The 21,963-nt window shown below is 37.9% G+C and overlaps 2 protein-coding genes across 3 annotated transcripts in view; one reads left to right on the top strand and one right to left on the bottom strand.

Annotated features, from left to right (window-relative positions):
* Window positions 1-1,597: 1,597 nt before the first annotated feature.
* nfs1 (NFS1 cysteine desulfurase) lies at window positions 1,598-13,422 on the top strand. The gene is made up of 13 exons (XM_007234740.4): window positions 1,598-1,922; window positions 3,899-3,975; window positions 4,620-4,736; window positions 4,949-5,032; window positions 5,165-5,317; window positions 6,570-6,663; window positions 6,763-6,897; window positions 7,010-7,167; window positions 8,252-8,357; window positions 10,151-10,232; window positions 10,339-10,422; window positions 10,512-10,601; window positions 11,692-13,422. The coding sequence occupies exons 1-13, from the start codon at window positions 1,805-1,807 to the stop codon at window positions 11,753-11,755; spliced, it is 1,362 nt and encodes a 453-aa protein (XP_007234802.3). The 5' UTR covers window positions 1,598-1,804; the 3' UTR covers window positions 11,756-13,422.
* Window positions 13,423-15,617: 2,195 nt separating this feature from the next.
* dvl1b (dishevelled segment polarity protein 1b) overlaps window positions 15,618-21,963 on the bottom strand; it is a 71,149-nt gene continuing 64,803 nt past the window's right edge. For both annotated transcript variants that reach the window (XM_022682675.2, XM_049471915.1), the window contains one exon: window positions 15,618-20,227. In XM_022682675.2, the coding sequence (XP_022538396.1) occupies window positions 19,698-20,227 (530 nt within the window). In that variant the 3' untranslated portion in view covers window positions 15,618-19,697. The remainder of the gene's footprint in view (window positions 20,228-21,963) is intronic.

Here is a 21,963-nt window from a genome sequence, read left to right as displayed (position 1 = left end):
GAAATACAGTACCAGTCAAAAGTTTGGACACATTGACTCATTCAATGTTTCTCTTTTCTTATTTCCTTCATTCTAAATGAATACTGAAGTTATTCATACTATGAAGGAACACATAAGAAATCAACTTAAACTTAAGGAACCTATCCTGTGCAACAGAGTTACTTTCTGCTCTTCCTTTCATGGGGCGGTCCTAATGAGAACCAGTTTCATCATAAAGTTTTTGATGATCTTTGCGATTGCACTAGAGGATACTTTTAAAGTTCTTGAAATTTTTCGGATTGACCTTCATTTGCTAAAGTATTTTTTCTTTACGTAGCTGAGTAGTTTTTGCTATAATATGGATTAGAATACAACTCAAATAGGACTATTCACTGTATATCAACTCTACCTCTTCACAACACAACAACTGATGCTCTCAAACACATTAAGAAGCAAAAAATGCAAGTAAATAACTCTTGACGAATTCAGCACAGCTGTTAACTGAAAGCGCATATTCTACCCCATAAAGATGACTGAGAAAATCCAGCCGACGTGCAAAGCTGTCATCTAAACAAGAGTGAATTTTGAAGATTTAAAAATATAAAACATATTCTGGTTTGTTTGATAATTTCATGTAGTTTACTTTATATTTTGGATAATGTTAATCAATCGATTTTACTGTGATTATTTGTTGTTAATTTTGTTGGGTCAAATATTTGGAAAAAATAAAATTAAAAAAAGTTTTCTTTTCCAACTTAACTCTTCTTGGTTCTTGTCTATGTACTGTTATTTGTTCTTGTCATCTATATGGTATGTCTGATGTTTGTCATTTATATGTTTGTCCCAATAGTAATAATACTACTACTACTACTACTAATAATAATAATAATAATAATAATAATAATGATTATTATTATTATTATTATTATTTTTATTATTATTATTATTATTATTATTATTATTATTACCATTATATTCTTAGAATATTTGAAAGGCACTTATTGTCATTTTATTGTCATTGTTATTATTATTTGTATTATTATTATTTTTTTTATTATTATCAATATATTTTAGAATATTTGAAAGGGATTTTATATATTATTATTATTATTATTTGTATTATTATAATAATACATTTTTAGAATATTTTAGATACACTTTGTAAATATGTTTAATTATTATTATTATTATTATTATTATTGTTGTTATTATTATTATTATTATTATTTAATGTTTTATTGAGGAACTGGCAACACAGCAAATGAATAATACAAAAAAACTGATAGTAAAGGTTAACATGTTGGAAAAAAGTATATTTACTAAGACTACCAGATCCCTCAGAAAGTTGTTATAAACCCACATTATAAACCCACGTATTATTATTATTATTATTATTTGAATTGCTGTGTGCGACCTCCTGGTTAGATAAACACAAAAACATATTAACAATTTGTTCATCAAAATCGGAAATTCTTTTGACTGATATTTCAGATTTCCTGCGGAGAAGTCCCGCCTCGAACCAATTACATTTCGTTCACCTTTTAAATCCCGCCTACACTGTAAACATTTGTCCAATCAGGTACTCGGCTGATCATCGCCCCGCCCCTCAGAGGTCAGCAGCGTGTTGTGTAAGCGCCGCTGTGTGTGAGTGAGGTTGGTGGTGTGGTGGTTCGTCCCTCAGTACCGGAGCGGTGTGGATTAGAGCCGCTGTTACCGCGGGGTTCAGCCCCTTCCTGCTGCGGGAGATTACTGATACGGGGTTATTTATCGCTCCGCGGAGCAGTTCAGTACTTTTACTAGAGGAATAAACCGGTGTTTTGAAAAGATGATGAGCAGGAGCGTCACGAGGAAGCTTCTGGGCTCCATACGCGGCGTTTCTACCAGCGCCCGCCTGAACTGCCCGGGGGCTCCAGCCTCCGCTCCGGCCGCGCAGAGAGGCAGAGGTTGGTGACCTGGCGAGGCCAGTTAGTTATTTATCCAAAGAGCTAGTTATGAAGTTCTTAATTATTATAAAATCCTCCCAGTAGCTTTAAGCTCTCTCTCTGTCCTCATGACGCACTTCAGCTAAGTTACTCCGCGAGCCTCAGTTGGAGTTAGTTAACTAACTTAGGTTAGCCACCTTGCTAACTAATGAAATCCTGAGCTTAAATCGCTAGCCTAAGTTAGTTAGCCTCGTTAGCCTAGCTCAGTAACGGTCACTGTAGCCAATTAGGTTAGGTAACTAATGTCACCGTCAGTTAACTAGCCTAGCTTGCTAGCTAAATTAGCTTAGCTTCTGCGTTTGTTTTTATTTAACCTGGCTAAGATAAGTGTTCTACACCATTGTCAGCTGTTTTAGCTCAGTCTAAACTAAACCCAGTCCTAGTGTTAACTAAACTTAGTCTTAATAGTAACTAAATTCAGTTTTAAGGTTACCTTAATTCCGTCCTAATTAGTGCTGCAGCTATCGATTATTTTAGTAATCGAGTAACTTAGTTACTCCATTTGATTAATTAAGTTATCGGATAAAACATAGTTGCTTGCTTAAAGAGCAATTAAAAATACACGCGAAAACTAGACATTTCACTTGATAATGAATGACTAATTGGTTTCCTTGTTTAGATAAGTTTTATATTTTTAAATTCACTACATAAGTTACATTTCCAATAAAAAAAACACAAATAAATAAATAAGTAAAGCAAGTAAAAAAAAGAAATTTAATTACATTACTTTCAACTTTGAATGTATTGTATTAAGTATCAGATATAGGTTATTAATCAATTAAGAAGGCGTAAACATTGGCTTTATGTTGTGCATCGAAGTTTTTGAACAGCAGGGACTTTGCCAGTTCTGCCAGTGTTGTTGTCAGTGGATTCTCCTTCTTGGACAGAAATGTTGCTAACTTAACTCAGTACTAGCGTTAACCAAACTCTGTTCTAACTAAACTCGGACCTAGCTAAACTCAGTCCTGTCGTTATCTAAACTCAGTCCTAACTAAACTCAGTACTTAACTCAGTACCTAGTAAACTCAGTCCTAGCGTTAACTAAACTCAGTCCTAGCGTTAACTAAACTCAGTCCTAGCGTTAACTAAACTCAGTCCTAGCGTTAACTAAACTCAGTTCTAACTAAACTCCGTTCTAACTAAACTCGGACCTAGCTAAACTCAGTCCTTTCGTTATCTAAATTCAGTTCTAACTAAACTTAGGCTAAACTCAGTCCTAGGGTTGCCTAAACCCAGGCCTAACTAAACTCTGGCCTAGGGTTGACTAAACTCAGGCCTGACTAAACTCAGTCCTAGGGTTGCCTAAACCAAGGCCTAACTAATCTCAGGCCTAAGTTTGACTAAACTCAGGTTTAACTAATCTCAGGCCTAAGGTCGCCTAAACGCAGGCTTAACTAAACTCAGGCCTAACTAAACTCAGCCTCAACAAACTCCGCCCTAGGGTTGTCTCAACTCAGGCCTAACTAAACTCATGCTTAAGTAAACTCAAGCCTAGGCTTAACTGAACTCAGGCCTAAGGTTGACTAAACTCAGGCTTAACTAAACTCAGGCATAACTAAACTCAACCTTAGGTTTAACTAAACTCAGACCTCAGGTTGACTAAACTCTGGCCTAACTAAACTCAAGCTTAAGTCAACTCAAGCCTAGGTTTACCTAAACTCAGGCCAAACTAAACTCAACCCTAGGCCTAACTAAATTCAGGCGTAACTAAACTCAGGCCTAGTGTTACCTAAACTCAGGCTTAACTATACTCAGGCTTAAGATTGACTAAACTCAGGCCTAATTAAACTCAGTTCTAAGGTTGACTAATGATTGTTATATTTTGTGTAACCGATAATGTTCTAGTTCCTGGTTTTTGCTTATTTAGGAGTATTTTATCATATTCTGCTGTATCAGAATATCTGATGTTTGGTCAACCACTCTCTTTTTCTCCACAGAGCTGATTAAGAGTAGAGAGCTGGAGAAAGATGAGCTTCGGCCGCTCTATATGGACTTCCAGGCAACAACACCAATGGTAATTTAATCATATGTCCAGATCTTTATGTCACGCTTTTACAGCTAATATACAAAGTTAGTTGTGATAAAGTCTTAGTGTGTCCTCACACTCAGCAATCCTTGCCGTGCCAAGGAGCGGTTACCTCCCAAACTACGGCTCGATTGACTAGTGTGATCATTCTAAACCGTGCCCAGGCAGGGAACGCTTCACTTGAACTTGAGCATGGTATGCATGCAGTATGAACAAGATGCGACGTTCCTGTAAACAAACTTCAGGAAAAGCACCCTCTCTCGGGAGCGTGGGCTATGTTGCTATGTATGTAACCATGACTGAGATAACCTTGACTTTGACTAGGTAAGTTTAAGCTGTCTATCTCCACATTTATCAAGAAGACGCACTCCAAAGAGAGGGTGCTTTACATGGAGGGGGTGCTGATTTTGACACAACACCGACTTAAAGGTGTTCGTTTTAGTTATGGCTATGGTTAGGGTTGAGGCTGTAAAATTGAATAAACCACGTCCTTAAAACTATGTTTAAAGAATCTAGTAGAAAGTCTTCTCTGGACAAGAGAGACAGTTACTCAAACAAAAGCAGGATAAACTAATTTAATAACTAATTTCAGTAAAAACAATAAAGGAGTAAGACTTTATTTGCCTGTACAGGATCCTCGAGTTCTGGACGCCATGCTTCCCTACCAAGTGAACTACTACGGCAATCCGCACTCGAGGACACACGCTTACGGCTGGGAAAGCGAGACTGCAATGGAAAAAGCGAGAAAAGTAAGATTGTTGTGTTCTTTCCTCCATCAGAATGAATGTTTGTCTTGGCCGCTCCTGCAAATAATTGTGCAAAGAGTTACGTCTTTGTCTCGGCGTCACATGATGTTCTGGAATAATGGCTACGATTTACTTGCAGAATCCAAAACAAAATATTTGGGTTAAGACAAAAATGCATTGTTTATGTGAATGCCAGTGTTTATTTCCACTTCCAGCAAGTAGCTGATCTTATTGGGGCCGATCCACGAGAGATTGTGTTCACCAGCGGCGCCACAGAGTCCAACAATATGTCAATCAAAGTAAGTATTTCTGTGCTTGCTAGCAAGAACAGAAGCATAGTATTAGATATGCTTAGACTACTATGAGAAACTATTTTAGGTTTGGGATTTAGCATTTTGTGTTAGCTTACATATTTTTTTAATGATCTCCAGGGTGTGGCACGGTTCTATAAGGCGAGGAAGAAGCATGTCATCACCACACAGACGGAGCACAAGTGTGTGCTGGACTCCTGTCGTGTTCTGGAATCTGAGGGCTTTGATGTAACATACTTGCCTGTTAAAAGCAATGGATTAATTGATCTACAGGTACGATTCATTGCCTGTCAAAAGTAGGACCTGAAACTAGGAGTGTAATAATACAGAAATTCTCGGTTCGGTTCACATCTTGGTATTATCCCACGGTTCGGTAGAAGAAATAAAGAGGCTGGGCTAGGCCTGGATAATAATTCGATATCGGTATTTATCGCGATAAGAAATGTTGATATCAGTTTTGTGGCATATCGATATGTATTATTTACAGAATCTGTCACGGACAGGCGTTTTTTTACTGGCGTCAGCTCGCCGCAGAGCTGAACACATTCAGCCCCCGTAGCTGGGCTACGTCAGTGCGTGATGATGTAACCACACAGGCACGTAGCCAGCTAGGCTAGGCAAGGCTAGGTTAAAATGGCTAGGCTCGAGTCCGCTTCGCTATGCAGCTAAAATGTCTCACGCTGGGCCTTCTGTATAGCTTCTCGCTTGTGTTTTTTTTTTTTTTTTTGGGATGTGATGATGTAACAGGGCTTGAGCACTTTTATTAAATATTTAAAACCAGGGTTCTCTATCACTGCATAAGGGAGCATAGCCAAAGAAGTGAACATGTCACTTGCTAAAGTATAATAGCTCGGGACCTGTCTGATTTCACATCTAGAAGCTGCTTAGAAGCAGTGGGGATAAGTAGTTGGGTTGAAGTTAGAAGTTAACTTCTCAGGACAGGCTAAGCTAAGTCAGTAGCGAGTTGCTAATAGCAACAGTGCTACAGCTACACTTTCTGGGTGCAACACTCCTGTGGTTCAACAATTCTCCTATAAACTGCCTGCGTCCATCTATTCTCCATGCGTCTGCACAAAACGAACCGTGACCCCCATACCGTGGCGGTTCCTAAAGAATGCATGTACCGTTACACCCCTACTAGAAACATACTTCATGCAAGGAGCCTAACATAGCAGCCGTTTTGAGATACATGTTTGTAAAATCAAATCATGTTTATCTAGCGCTTTTTACAACTGATGATTGTTATAAAGCAGATTTACAGAAATGTCGTAGCAGAAAAAAAAAAAAAAGTATATTCTGGTGACAGCAGCGGAAGCAGTTAGAAAATTGATAGTTTATGTAAACTTTGATGTAATTGGTAGTCTTGAATCAGCAACTAGTCCTCATTTGGAGATACCGTTATGTCTTAATACTTTTATGCTGTAAACTGTATTACCACTATATCACCTGACTCTAATGTCAAAGTCAGGAAAACATTTCCACATTGTCAATTTTCATATTGTTCCATTTTCCCACAATTTTTCAGCAACTCGTGGAAACGATACGTCCAGATACCAGCCTGGTTTCGGTGATGACTGTCAACAACGAGATCGGAGTCAAACAGCCAATTAAAGAGATTGGTAATCCTCCTTAACTGTCAACTGCACATAATGACTATCACTAAAATCCACAAAACCCAGAGCACTACAGTACGCTGACTCTCCTGTTCTCTGTTATAGGTACAATATGTAGGTCCAAGAACGTGTTCTTCCACACTGACGCTGCCCAGGCTGTCGGAAAAATCCCCATCAACGTCTCTGAGCTGAAAGTGGATCTAATGTCCATCAGTGGGCACAAAATATACGGACCCAAAGGTTTAATCAGCATTATATTAATTATTGGAATATGTTGTCTTTAAAGCACTGTCAGTACTGCAGAGTTTATTAAGAGATTATTGACATATTTGTATCTGAATGCTGTTTGCAGGTGTTGGGGCGCTGTTCGTGAGGAGGAGGCCGAGGGTTAGGATCGAGCCGCTGCAGAGTGGAGGAGGGCAGGAGAGGGGGCTGCGCTCTGGAACTGTACCCACCCCCCTGGCAGTGGGATTGGGGGCTGCCTGTGAGCTCGCCCAGCAAGAGATGGAGGTAGGACTTCATTGCCTTCCCCAAAACGTTTACATTCTTGTAAACGGTTTTTTTTATTTATTTTTTTTATATATAAACTCCATGTGGTTGAAATATTACACAGTTACAACTCAAGTGCACCTTATTTTTAAACGGTTACAACTTCAATACACACTGTTGCACTGTTAACCTCTTACAAATCAGTTTCCCATTATTACGTTACAACAACTTAAATGTATATTGGTGCTTTAGTATTACTAATAAATGCATTGTTATACACTGTTATAACGTACATGTAAAGTATTGCATAATACATTATGCGACTTAATTGTACAATGTTTCATTTACCATATCATTCTGTTACAACTTGTATGGCATGTACTTAGAATGCATATATTGATGTTATTGTGACAGTTACAAATCTGTAACTGATGGAAATGATGCTTGTGTATCGTATTTTTCGCACTATAAGGCACACCAGATTATAAGAATTGTCACGTGGCACTAGTAAGGAACAGGGGTGTCGCCTTGTTTTCCGTCTAATTCAGCAGGTCTTCCTGCTTGGTGGCAAGACCTGTAAAGCTAAGCTAACTAAACAAAAGCTGTTTATTTGGGTGAGTACAGTTCGAGTTCAATTTATTTACAGTAAGCTTAGATTTCCACTATAGCTGGGTGCAGCAATATTATCATTAGCAGCTAACCGCTAACACTAGCCACAGTTAGCTCTAGTAAATGCCAACCGACAGCGCTACACTGAGGAACCCTGAATGTTCTGGTAAGCCAGGTTGATATTAGCTAGTGGTTCGTCCCACGTAGTTTGTTTTAACACTGGTAAAATTCATACATAAGGTGCACTGGATTATAAGGCGCACTGGCAATTTGTTGGAAAAATTAAAGGATTTTAAGTGCACCTTTATAGTGCAAAAAATATGGTGCATAAATCATAGAGCTGTATTGTTTTTTTTTTTCTTGTCCACTTGTTGCATAATCTTTACCTGTGTGATAATTTGCTACAGCACATTAACTAAAAGCAACAACAAAGTACAAAATGTGTTTCTGTACATGACTTTGTTATCTAATGATTACAAGAACCTATTTTTTTCAGTATGATCATGCCAGAGTGTCCATGCTCGCTACTCGTCTTGTGCAGAAGATAATGACAGAGATTCCGGATGTGGTGATGAATGGAGATCCAGATCAGAGATACCCAGGTGAGATTTGCTGTTAGTAACTGGTCCACAGTGAATAAAACCAGAGGCTACATTAGGTGAACAAGTAGATCATATATATTGTTACTTTTTGTATAGTGTTTTTTCTTTCATCTACTTTTTTCAGTAGTATAGTATTTCAAATCTATACTTTCCTTGAAATCTAACGACTAGATACAAATCTTTTATATTCACCTGACCATACAATTTTAAGTAGCATTATTGTGCAGAGCATTTAATCTAACAAAAAACATCAATTTCATAGATTTATAACTTCAAAACCCATACTGTCATCTGTGTGGTTCGATGGTAGTTGGTACATACATGCATATATTTTGGACATGCCCGACCGTGAATAATCTTTGGTCCTAAGTTCAAGACACCCTCTCTAAAAATCTGGGACAATCTATCCAATAAGATTCAAGGACATTTATTTTGTTAGATGACCTCAGAAAAGGATACTTCTGGCTGGTAGTCAAAAAGACAATACTTAAAATGTGGGTTGAAGCCTCCATTCATGCACGCATCTTTTGAATTACAAACCTACATGATGATGCTGGTCTGGAATGTACCACGGTTAAAATGAATGGGGCTAAAGCAAAAAAAAATTACATCCTGGTCTCAAACTGAAAAAGAATTGTTAAAATTGATGAGAATCTAGGAAGTTTACGTTACATATGTTCTATGGTTTAATATATGACTTAATAGTAATTTCAAGTAGTGTTTTTCTTTCCTTCCTATTTTATCAAATTTTTGCATGTTCTACTCCACTGACTACCAAACTCCATTGCTGTTAATAAGTAGTAATCATTAATTCTGTAATAGAGTTGTGAAAAAGCTAATAGAAATATTTTAAGGCAAAGTTGTTTTGTTTTGTTCTGATGTGTTATTTGTGTAAACTTTGTTGAAATAAAACTTTTAGTTAAGTTATAAATCTATTTTTCTGATCCAAATTAACTCAAAAGTTCAGTAAACATTACTTTAAAAATTAGGGCAACAAATTACACTCTTCCATTTTGAGAATATTGTCTAGGGTGACTCATCTGATCATATCACTGCTTTCACTTCTCATTTTCATTAACACTATACACTGTTCTTCAAAAGCGACTGCTGTGTTGCAGCTTTATTTAAGGAAAGACTTTTGCTAGTGTGTGGTTTATGTAAATCAGGCAGGATGTAAAAGGTACTTAAAACTGTAGGGCTCTTTTAAAATCTGTTAAAATATTTAACAGTAGCAAACTGCAACTTTGTGTATAATGAAAATGCGGCAATAGCCAAAAGACATTAAAGTTGTAAAAATTAATTATGGACAAATATTTTATAATTAAGCAATAATGCACGGGAGGGAGTGATATACCGTGTAATATTGGCACTGCAGTAGTTACTGTAGGCTGAGTGCTCTAGATCAGCACAGCAGTGCCAATATTACAGGACAAAAAAGTATGATCTGCTAGGATATAAAAATTCTGCCGGTTAAAATCGTCCCATTGCTGCTCTGTTTGGCTTGTAAGCGCTGCATTGTTGCTAGGTTACCTGTATGTGGCGGAGTAATACATGGAGAGCTTCGGTTTCAGTGGATTACTGGCTGATAACGACACTCATAGAACACCTCTCAGACAATCACATTGTATGGTTGGAACTAACTGTGGCTAACTTTGTAGTGGACTGCAATTGTTTTTTTATGCTACTGTAAAGTTATTTGACTTGTTTATTTAAGCTTTTATTCTTGAATTTCTGTGTATCTGTAATGTAATGTAGATTAGTATGCTCTCTAACGTTTTCTTATCACCCCTTAGGATGCATCAACTTGTCGTTTGCGTATGTAGAGGGGGAGAGTTTGCTGATGGCGTTGAAGGATGTTGCGTTGTCGTCTGGCAGGTCAGTAGTAATAATAATAATAATAATAAGACATAGTACCAACTGTATAATCTTTGTTTTTTTGTAAGTAATAGAGTAACTGAGATCAGTCGTCTGTTGTTTGCAGTGCGTGTACCTCTGCTTCCCTGGAGCCGTCGTATGTACTGAGGGCGATAGGAACAGATGAGGATCTGGCTCATTCCTCCATCAGGTCGGAAGTAGATCTGTAATATGTGTCAATTAAAACTTGGTTATTACGGTCATCTCCAGCTCTGGGCTCACTTTAGATGTATTAAACAGGTTTGGAATTGGGCGTTTTACCACTGAGGAAGAAGTGGACTACACCGCGGAGAAGTGCATTCAGCAGGTTAGACGACTACGAGAGATGAGGTAATGCCAAACCAACAAAACCTGTCTGTGCTCACAGTTTATCACTGCAGATATAATTACATATCTTTGCTCTTAAAATGATTTGTTTTGCAATATGGAGGCACTAATATTGTGATATTTTGAGTAAAAACAGTGCAGGCCAGACAAAGATAAGGTAAAATAGTGTGAAGTTCATCTTTTGAACCATTCTTTAGATAAATCAATTACTTTTACTGGTGCATCTCAAATTAGAATATCATTGAAAAGTTACTTTATTTTAGTTCAAAATGTGAAACTCGTATATTATATAGTTCTATTACACACAGAGTGGTCTATTTTAAGCATTTATTTATTTTATTGTTGATGATTATGGTTTACAGCCAATGAAAACTCAAAACTGTGTGTCTCAGAAAATTTTAATATTATATAAAATTGGTATTTTTAGCAGTATGGGCAGTGTGCCAAGTCCTGGACCACACAGTGGATCAACACCAGCAGATGACATATCTCTCCAAACCATCACTGATTGGTGGAAACTTCACACTAGACCTCAAACAGCTTGAACTGTGTCTCTCTCCACTCTTCCTCCAGACTCTGCTCCCTTGATTTCTAAATGAAATGTAAAATTTACTGATGATCAGTGATGGTTTGGAGAGACATGTCATCTGCTGGTGTTGATCCACTGTGTTTTATTATCAAGTCTAAAGTCAGTGCAGTGTTTTCCTGGAAAATCTTACAGCACTTCATGCTTCCCTCTGATGACAACTTTTATGCAGATTTCATTTTCCAGCAGGACTTGGCACACTGCCAAAAGTATCAATTGGTCTTCAATATTATTCTAATTAACAGAGACACTTATTATTTTTTTTTTTTATTGACTGTTGAAAAGTTGAAAACTGCTGCTCTCATGTTTTTCTGTAAAATACTAAGATACACCTTTGAATTAATTCTTCCTTTAATTATTGCAACTAGTCGATGCATGAATCATTTTACTTTCGTTTTCTGTTTTTTATGACTGCACATACTCATACCTAATTTATCACAATCACTGCATATCACAGTAGAATTTCAGCATTTTCTGATGATTGTGTTTGTTCCATGTGTTCTGCAGTCCTCTGTGGGAGATGGTGCAGGAGGGCATTGATCTGAAGAGTATTAAATGGACCCAGCACTGATGATCTCACACTCTCGGGATGAGATGGAACAGGATCACAGTTCAAATACTTTTACAGAGCTTGTTTAGAATGCCGAAGACTTCTTTCCTCGAAAAAAAACACGCACAATTTTATTACTTGATTTTGAGGATTGATTATGTTCGTTTGGCTGGTGGAGACTAGTTTGGCTTGTTTCATACTAGAGCGCATTGCTTCTTGTTTGTTTGTTTTGTTTGTTTGTTTTTGAGTTGTTGAAGTTGCTGGAATTGCAGAGATTATTTCCACATTCTTCAGCTGAAGTTCTCAGAGTTTTACCACAGAACACGTGAGTGAGGGAGTGTTTGGACAGTGTTCTGTAGCTTTGTCTAAATTACTACATAATATTGCTGAAACAATCCCGTGTGTTGTCTGTGTAGTCTGCCTGTCTATTCAGCTCAGATTACACCTTCATCAGAATTAGAGCTTCAGATACTCCTGTTACATAATCTGTGATGTATTTTGCATTATGTGTATACATTGAGATAGTTAAATATGAGTTGTATGTGTATCAGTTGTTGTCATGCAAAAGCCTAATATCACCAAAAAACAAAACTGTCAATGGAAGTTATGCCAGGTTCATACTACACAGTTTTTGCACAGTTTTTTTAGTCATTGTTGCCTACAAAAACTGTGCTCAGAGGCAAATCGGGCAAAAAAAACTCTCAGTGCTTGCACAGTCACATAGTGTGAACTACTGAAAGACGACTGATTGCAGACGAGTCACAGATGCCTGGCATGCTAGATATCAGAGAGAACTACGGGTCCAAAACACACACCCCCTGCTTTACCACAGCCGTTTTTGAAGAGTGAAGAGTCTGACCACTTTGTTTCCCTGTTAGATTATGAAATCATTGTTTACCTCTAGAGGGAGCCTACGAGTGAGTGCTGTATAAATCGGTGAATGAGGCTAAAAGATAAAAGTTTAGAATTTAAATTAAGTATTTCTTTAATTTTGTAAAGTACAATAATATAATTTACACAAAAAAAGCAAAGAATGTGTGCCTGTATACTTCAGTTTATCTGAACTAGAGTTTCTGCTACTGCCAGCTGATTGGTTAGCGAGCTAATCCTAGTGATACAGGTAAAGCATGTTTAAAACGATAAAGTCTGTGTTTCTAAAACATTTAATATAGTTCTGCTTTGAGGACAAAAGTATATATTTCGATTACAGTGATTACAGCTCGACTGGCGACTCAAAACATTGTGTAGTGTGAACCTGGAATTATCTATTATGTCAAAGTATCTTATTCATTTAAGTCGTTTTGAAGCATTTGTATTGGTCCATGAAAGTTTGAGTGCCAGATTGAAGTAAAGCTGGACGTACAAGTTTTTTTGCGTGAACGCAACTGCTATGATCACAGCAGTACCAAGAACAAATGTTATTGTTGCTCAAATGAAAGAAATTTGTATTTATGTAAGAAGAGATCATACCTTAAATGGTACCATTAGGAGAAATATGAATACAATGATGTAAAGGCTAGTAGTCTTAAGGACTGTGTAAAGACTTTTATTTAGCCTCATTTATAATATGGGTGTTGTTTTTATGTTTCACAGTAAAACTGACTTCAGTAGGTGTGTTGTGTGTAAACATGTTCACTGTTCATTCCAGTCACAGAAAACATCTCGTATTAATAAAAACTATAAAGACAGATGATGTTTGGCTTCTTGTTTAACAGCAGCGCTGACTATTAACGCAACAGTGTAACCAGTCTAAATGTTTATTGGTGTTTCACAGAATTTTGCAACCGATATTCTTCACTGCAATTTGAATGAAATTCATTTGATTAGCGACACCATGTAAAGCATAGACTGTTTATAGCTAGACAGAGCATCGTTACTCAAAAGTGAAGCCTCCACAGGTCGGGCGCCCCCTGCTGTTTGGTTTCAGAAAGCTGTGTAACCCCACCCATCCCCATAGGTTTCAATGGCAAAACAGACAACTTTCAATCACGTTTTTTTCTAATATACTGTAACTCTACCTCAATTTTTTAAATGCAACAGTTAGTGTAACCTCTGCATATATTGTCAAATTTTTATATTACAACAGAATTCGTTTTTAAAAACATTATTCAGCTCTATTAAAAAAAAAAGGTGTGGTTATTGTAAAAGGGCTGGTTATGGGCGGGACCAATAACAGACAGTCAGCTCCGCTCTGCAGTCTGTGACCTCGAGGCAGCTCTCAGGGGCGGGGTTATTCAAATGAGTAGGCTGTCTCTCCACAGTCTTTCTCCCTCCTCTGGTCTCTACTGCGCAGACTCGGGTATCAGGATCAACAACATGGCAGAAGATTTTGGCTTCATTTTCATTGAATGAACGGGAACATAGACACAGCGTCCATCTTTTTTACAGTCTCTGATGTAAAGTAAGTCAAATTGGGGGTAAATCTTAGGTGTAGAGCGTCTATTTGACGGCATGTTTCGATAATAATGAATTGCAAATTATTGCAACTAAGGCTGGTATGACCAAAAATGCATAGCACAGTATTTTGCAAGATTCTGATAATTTCACCATATATCACAGTATTTTTATTATTTATATATTTATACTTGTTTGTATGACCGGGCTTTAATACAGGTTTGTGACTTACTGTACTGTTAGGAGTACACATATCAAACATTAAGGCTTTAAATTAAGTCTTTGATTACGATTGGGTTTACTTTGTCCCACAAAATTTCACAATATATGAAGGAATTAGACTTCATTAGCTGAAGAATGTAAAAAATAGACCTTTAAAAGAGATACACCAACAACTTTAACACGGCTTCCTCAAATTAAATATTTTAAATAGATCCATAAACACTATAACCCAACCTAAAAAAATTAAAAAGTGTAAGTATTCAAAAGAGATATCTCTCAAAAGCACTATTGCAAAAGTTAGACACAAGTTTAATATTTTTCAATATGTTATTATTGAAGCCATTAGAGGCATTAAAGTACTTTTGCAGCTGTTTATCAGACTATCAGAATTCCCTTGGTTCTCCAGTTAAACTTCAAAATTCAGTCCAGCGTTCATTAATATTTCATTAATGTTTGCTTTTCATGCACTTTTAAGGCCCATTTTTAAGTTTTTCCAGCACCTTTTAGCTGTGGTAAAAGGCACCTTGAGTATCCAACTTGAGATCGGCTCGTTCCACAGCGCTGGTGCCAGGCAAAAAGCCCCGGAGATCCGCTCGTTCCCTCACGCTGACGCCGGGCAAACAGCCCCGGAGATCCGCTCGTTCTTGCGCTGATGCCGGGCAAACAGCCCCGGAGATCGGCTCGTTCCAGATGTTTCATGGTGAGCTTTGTCAAGCTTTCTGTGCTGGACTTCCTTTCCTTAATCTTCTTTCTTTTTTGGGCACCGCTGGAATAAGACCGTTTCATGGTTAATGCTGAAGCTACCTTTGTGTACCTCGCCTAGCTTAACTTGTGTGTATGGTGTTTCTCAGGTGTCAAACATAAAATAATTAATGCGTTTCTTTATTTTTCTTTTTGTTTGCCAACCTTTTGGCCAGCAGGGGCCTTTTTGATTCCTGGGGCCCCAAGCAATTGTGTGGTTTGCGTGGTGGTAAAATCTGCCCCTGTATACAGTCTTAGATATAAACCGGTATCCCGCCCAGCACTAATTCCAACTATCTGATATATTGCAACATCAATACAGTATTTTGTCCCGACCCTTCTAGAGATGCTGCAATGGCAGCAGTTGAACAAAAAGAACAGAAAAGAGGAGGCATGCGCTCGTACTTACCCTTCTAGTGTGCAAGCACTGCAGTGATCAGGAGAGTCCTCGATTAATTGGCTAAGATAAATTTAAGATAAGATTGACAATACATTAAAAAAATGCAAAACAGCTGGACTCCAGAACTGCTTTTGAAATCTGAACTGTATTTTGACACTCACATGGAATCAAATGAGCATTTTACCATTTACAAAAGAAGGCATGAGCAGAAACTTTGTACATACCGTTTTTTATACATTTTTCTTTTCTCATATATACAATAAAAATGAACTATGTACAACACATTTTACCCAGTCCTCTCACAGGACAAAAATAAAAGACACACCTGGAGGTGTACAGTGTTTCACACAGAAAAGGAATGCAATTATAAAAGTGCCACATTGATGGAGTACTGCTGCTGCTGCTGGAGGAACCCTTGAGCAGACAGGACATGCTGGAGACCAAACAACCCAAAACCAGCACACGGTACCGCACCCTCAGACAGACGCCTCACACTTCAGACAAGCTTTAGACATTAGACACGGTTTGTTTTGTTTAGACCGACACTGACAGAGGCAGATGTAACACACACTACTTTAAACTGCTAGTCCATGTCCATGAGACATTGTGAGAAGCAGGTGACACCAGCCCCTGAGATTAAACTGAGATTAAACTGAACAAAGAGCAAAAAACGTGATGTTTAACAGCAACATTTTATATATACTGATCAGCCATAACATTATCACCATTGATAAATAAAGTGCAAAACAAAACTAAACAACGACTATCATTATCTACATCTAATGGTAAGAATTATGTGAATTATGGGAGTTGGAGTAAGGTCTGATAGTGGGTGCAGATAGATGGTGCCCTCCACTTCTGCAGGAATGTAATATACTGGAAATATAAAAGGCAGGCATGAAGAAACTGAGCCACAATATGCAATAGTGAGTCTATAAACCAATCAGAAGTGCTCAGAGAAAGGCACCACCTTTCATATAACATACTGAATTTAAAGGATTCGCTGTACTGTTTTCCTCCCTCTTGTGGCACAAGACGGACCTATTGAAAGGTAATCAGGTTTAATGTTATGGCTGATATATGAGCTGATATTGAGTAAAATGTGAAATGGCTGAAATAACAAAAAATATGCAGATGCAAAGCTTTCAGAGTTCAGGAATCAATATTTGGTGGAATAACCCTGGTTTTTAATCACAGTTTTCATGCATCTTGGCATGTTCTCCTCCACCAGTCTTACACACTGCTTTTGGATAATTTTATGCCACTCCTGATGTAAAGATTTAAGCAGTTCAGTTTGGTTTGAAGGCTTGTGATCATCCATCTTCCTCTTGATTGTATTCTAGAGGTTTTTCAATTTGGTAAAATCAAAGAAACTCATCATTTTTAAGTGGTCTCTTATTCCAGAGCTCTATATACTCATATACATACAAATATCAGTCAGAAATATTGTTTAACTGTTTTTTTTTTTAACTTTTTGACATATTTCGAGTGTGGAAGTTGTGCTTTATTCTATTTCAATTTCATGATGAATAGACCAATAGAAATGCTCCAAAATGCCTTAGAATCAAATCTTTTTACACTGACTTCCCTTAAAAGTTTAGAAGATTTTTTTTTTACGTTCTGTAAAGTTGCGTTTTACATAAATCATACCAGTTTAGGGTGACAGTGGCGATTTATATTTAAGTGCTGGTTGTGGAGATTTACCCTGTAATTCCAAAAGGACAGAATGTTTATGAACGAACTCAGCACATCCGTCTCTGTGTGCTTTCTTAGAAGGAGCGTCTACACCTGTCGGCAGCTGTGTGCTATGACATCATCAGATTCTACGATCAGGACAAACGATTAATAAAAAACATGTATTGTTTGTGTTGAAGTACAGTTGTATTAAAACCTTTCGGACACCCCTTGACTCAAACTGCATATTTAATGGATTTCTGAGGCTTAACTTTGTTAAAACTTCGTTAAAAAATGAAGTTTTAGCAAATGTTGATTCAGCTATGTGTCTTCAGGGGTTTCTTTATGAAAGTCAATGGTTTTAAATAAAACTATGAAAGCTCAAAGGCAAAATTCAGTTCATAAAGAATTCTGTATATGTGAAAATACAAGAAAACCTTTGTTTAAAACATTTAATTATTTAATCTATAAACCATTTACCATAGCATTAGTAATTTTATGCAAGAGTTTAGACACCCTATCATCTGTCTCAGAACTTAGTCAGGTCTTAATTGATACGTTAAGTTATGACCTGGATAGGCAGGTAAAGAACTGATGATTATTTAACTTTTTACCTGTAGTTGGTTTGCTCTGGTTCAAATCACAGCTTTCCACTTGGTTTGATTTGTTTTCACACAGGCAAAAATCCAAGTGTGAAAATATTTTCTCTGCTGATTGGTCTGCTGTACTCATCTGGAATGAAGCAAGGAAGTAAATACAGGAAGAAGATCCTACCTACCAAAGCAGAGTCTGCAGGTGTTAAAACATCCATTATCCCTGATTAGCATTGGAGACGAGCATCACTCTTCAAATCATGGACAGGCTCTTCTAAAAAGCTGCAGATCTGCCTATAAATTAAGAGAAGAAGCCTCTAAAAGTGCTTCCAAAAAGAGTGTTGACTCATCAGGGTGTCCAAACATTTGCACATATCACAGTTTCTATCACATAAAGTGCAGAAATACAAACAAAATATGCATTTTGGTCAGGGGGTTCCCAAACGTTTGCCGACAACTTGATTATCTTGTGATTTTTTTTTTTTTCACAAATCGCTTCACAAAGATCAAACATCGTCAACACATCTATAAAAATGTAAAAATACGAAATATGTTTGGTGCAAAACGAAACACAAAAAAGCAGCTAATACAATAAAGTATGAGCAGGCATTCGTAGTTCCAGTGCTCAAACCCCACCTTCAGCTCCTGTGTGCTTTTATTATACAAAGAGTTTTAGATATGAGGTGCAGTGACAGCTTCTGACCAGCAGAGGGCGCGAGATGCCTGATTGTCTACAATTCTGGTAGAGTGAACGATGCCACAACAATGAACCTGCAGGACATTTCTGGCGATGAAGAGAATTAAATTGAGCGGAAAACTAAAAAATATTACTAAGAGGTAAATTATAATGATTTGTAGGCCTGTCACGATAATTTATTTACTTGTTATGACCTCAATAACTTGCCTTTTATGTTTTTTTTATTCACTGGCAACCCCAAAAACCTATGAAAAAAAGTACATATGGTTACTGTAAAGAATATTTAAAGTGTTATTGTGTAATTATTTTGGCCAAATCTTACTCTACAAAAGCTGTAATAATCTGTAATTAATGTATTAATTGCTATTCTTATTATAAAATAATGTGTTGTGATCTTTCTGTAATTTTTCAATCCTTTACTAACAATTTTTCGCTGTTAACTTGCTGTAAAGATTTACAAGAAACTTTTTTCACAGTGCAGAATAGACCACAAAGTAGAGCATGGCAGTACTAGAACCTACGAGGAAAAGTGAAAGCTAATTTTTTTTTACCAAATGTATGTGATTTAGAACACATTTAACCTGTTTAAATGTTTATTTTACAGTTTAGAGATGGTTTGTGAAATAAAAAGGCTTTTTAAACAGTCAGCATTACATATATTTCATAGCATTCATATATTTTCTTATGTTCATATATTTTTCAAAACAGTGGTTTTATTGTATTTATGTTTGATTTCTTTGGGATTCTTTTTAAATAGCATGTTTTATGGTACAAATAAAATACGTTTTTTTTTTTTTTTTTGCTTTTTTGCAAAAAAACTTTTTTTGCATTCTTGTGCTATTTCAGTGCAATTATTTCTCGGACCATGTATTGTCTAATCGTACAATAAATAGTTATCGTGACAGGCCTAATGTTTACTTTTTTATTGTTATCATTTTTCGTCTGTTTTCTGATTTGTTTAGATTGAACAAAATAATCTACTGACTCCCTTTAAAAACTTTGGTTTAAATTTGCTTTGTTTTGTCTTTTTAAGTATGAATTACGATTATATATTTTAAATCAACCACAAACTAAGTGTTCGATAATCACGGCTTCACTTTAGACCACATTTGCTGCAGTGGACAGAAATCACGGCTGAACAGAACTGAAGAAGGAACATATGGTGGCGGGAGAACACGGCGAGTGTGCTTGGAATCTGCACTGCTTTACTTGTTGCTTGTATTTTATGGCACTGGCCCACAGTCACATAATGTCTACAAAAAACTCGCAGGGGTTTCCCATGGCGTGCTGAAACGACTGCCGGCTAGCCGTGAGCTCCGGGGGGACGGATGCTAGCTCGCGGACCGGCGGGGCCCCTGGAGGCCCACTACTAACGGCCCCTTTAGGGGTAAGTCTGGCTAGGCTGTAGGGAGGAGGCAGTCCGGGGGGTCCGTAAGAGGAGGCGTGGCTCCGCTCACTGTGTGCACAAGAGACACGCCCGTGCTTGGAAAAGGAGGCGTGGCTGTATGAGAAGGAGGCGCGGCTGTGGTGGGATGGCACTCGGCTTCTGTGAGAGTGGGTTTTGCTGTGTCCGGAGTGGGCGCGGCTTTGGGACGAGTGGGCGTGGCTACGGTGACTAAGCTGACTGGCTGTGCGCTCACCCCGCCTACCGCCCGCTCGAGTGCCCGTATCAGATTCGCTGCCCCCGCTGCCCGTCATCTTGCGCTCTTTTTCCTGAGGAGCAGGGCGCTGGCTTCTCCCGGCACTGGGGTTGGAACTGCTGCTGCGGCTGCCTGACGGATAGAGAGAGAAAAATTAATACATTCTGAACCTGCACATAAATACAGCATATGTCAGTTTTATAAACATTTTTGATTGACAGATCAGATGTAATTGACAGTCTTAGGGCATTTTCACACCTGTATCTGGTTCAAATCACAGCTTTCAAATAATTGAATTTGATTTTTTTCACAGTTTTGATTCTGTTACACAGGGAAAAAATGTAAGTGTAAAAATATTCTCTCTGCTGATTGGTCCGATTGTCTGAGACGATGCAAGAAAGTAAATACAGGAAGCAGCAGAAGAGATGGTATTAGTTTATAGCTGTAGTAATTATCTGGGTCAACACCATGTGCACTTGGTATAGCGCCACTTACCGGTTGGCTGCAAAAGTATTTTGCTGCAAATACCATTTAATAGAGAGCACAGTTACTTACTTACTGCACGTCTGCTGCACCAGCTTCCGTTTAGTGTTGCTCCTACCGCAGAGCTTCATGCAGATAAATTCTGTGTCTGCGCTGTGCAAACACTGTGTTTCAAACTAACAGTGTAAACAAATCAGAGTCTGGTTTTGAACAGACTACAAAAGGGCAGGTGTGAAAACGTCCATAATTAAGTTGGCTTGGAAAAGCCAACTTCTTGTTCTTCGTAATCTTCTTATTATTATTAAGTTGGCTTGGAAAAGCCAACTTCTTGTTCTTCGTAATCTTCTTCTTCTTATTAAGTTGGCTTTGGAAAAGCCAACTTATTGTTCTTCGTTTTCTTCTTATTATTATTATTCTTACGCCTTTTTTTCTGTACGCTACTCCTCCTAGAGCTTTTATCGTAGAATCACGAAACTTTCACGGATCGTAGGACCTATAGTGAATTACGTTGCTTGTGCTTTTTGGAGCGATTTATCGTACGGTTTTCGTAAAAACTTCGTAAACGTACGCATTTTTTCCCCATAGGAATGAATGGGGGAGAATTTTGAACGTCCGTGACGGTCACAATTTTTGAGATACAAACACCAAATTCGGCGAGCTTATAGATCTTATCGAGATCTTTAAATTGATAGGAGGTTGCGAAGCGATACGACGTACGGTTTTCGTACAATTGTCGTACGAAGTTTTCCCATAGAAATGAATGGGGGGCCCAGAGTTCCATCTCACACACGAGCAGCTCTGCGCACGGAACCCCTTCTCTCCCCTGCTCCTCCAGTACTGTGAGTGTATGGAGGAGCTGCTGTATGGAGCAGCTATCAGTCAAAAGTTTGGACACCCCAGCCAGGGCTTTGCAACCACCTATTACCTGTTTAGCAACCACTCTCTCTTTCTCACTCTCTCTCTACTTCTCTCACTCTCTCTTTTGCTCTCTACTTCTCTGTTTCTCACTCTCTCTTTTGCTCTCTACTTATCTACTTCTCACTCTCTTTTGCTCTCTACTTCTCTACTTCTCACTCTCTCTTTTGCTCTCTGCTTCTCTATTTCTCACTTTCTCTTTTGCTCTCTACTTCTCACACTCTCTTTTGCTCTCTACTTCTCTATTTCTCACTCTCTTTTGCTTTCTACTTCTCTATTTCTCACTCTCTCTTTTGCTCTCTACTTCTCGCTCTCTCTTTTGCTCTCTACTTCTCACTCTCTCTTTTGCTCTCTACTTTTCTATTTCTCACTCTCTCTTTCTCACTCTCTCTCTACGTCTCTATTTCTCGCTCTCTCTTTTGCTCTCTACTTCTCTATTTCTCACTCTCTTTTGCTCTCTACTTCTCTAT

The sequence above is a fragment of the Astyanax mexicanus genome, chromosome 24 (genome assembly GCF_023375975.1).
Source record: "Astyanax mexicanus isolate ESR-SI-001 chromosome 24, AstMex3_surface, whole genome shotgun sequence".
NCBI classification, from domain to species: domain Eukaryota; kingdom Metazoa; phylum Chordata; class Actinopteri; order Characiformes; family Acestrorhamphidae; genus Astyanax; species Astyanax mexicanus.
The sequence above is the reverse complement of the archived record's forward strand: the minus strand, read 5'-3'. Positions and strand labels throughout refer to the sequence as shown.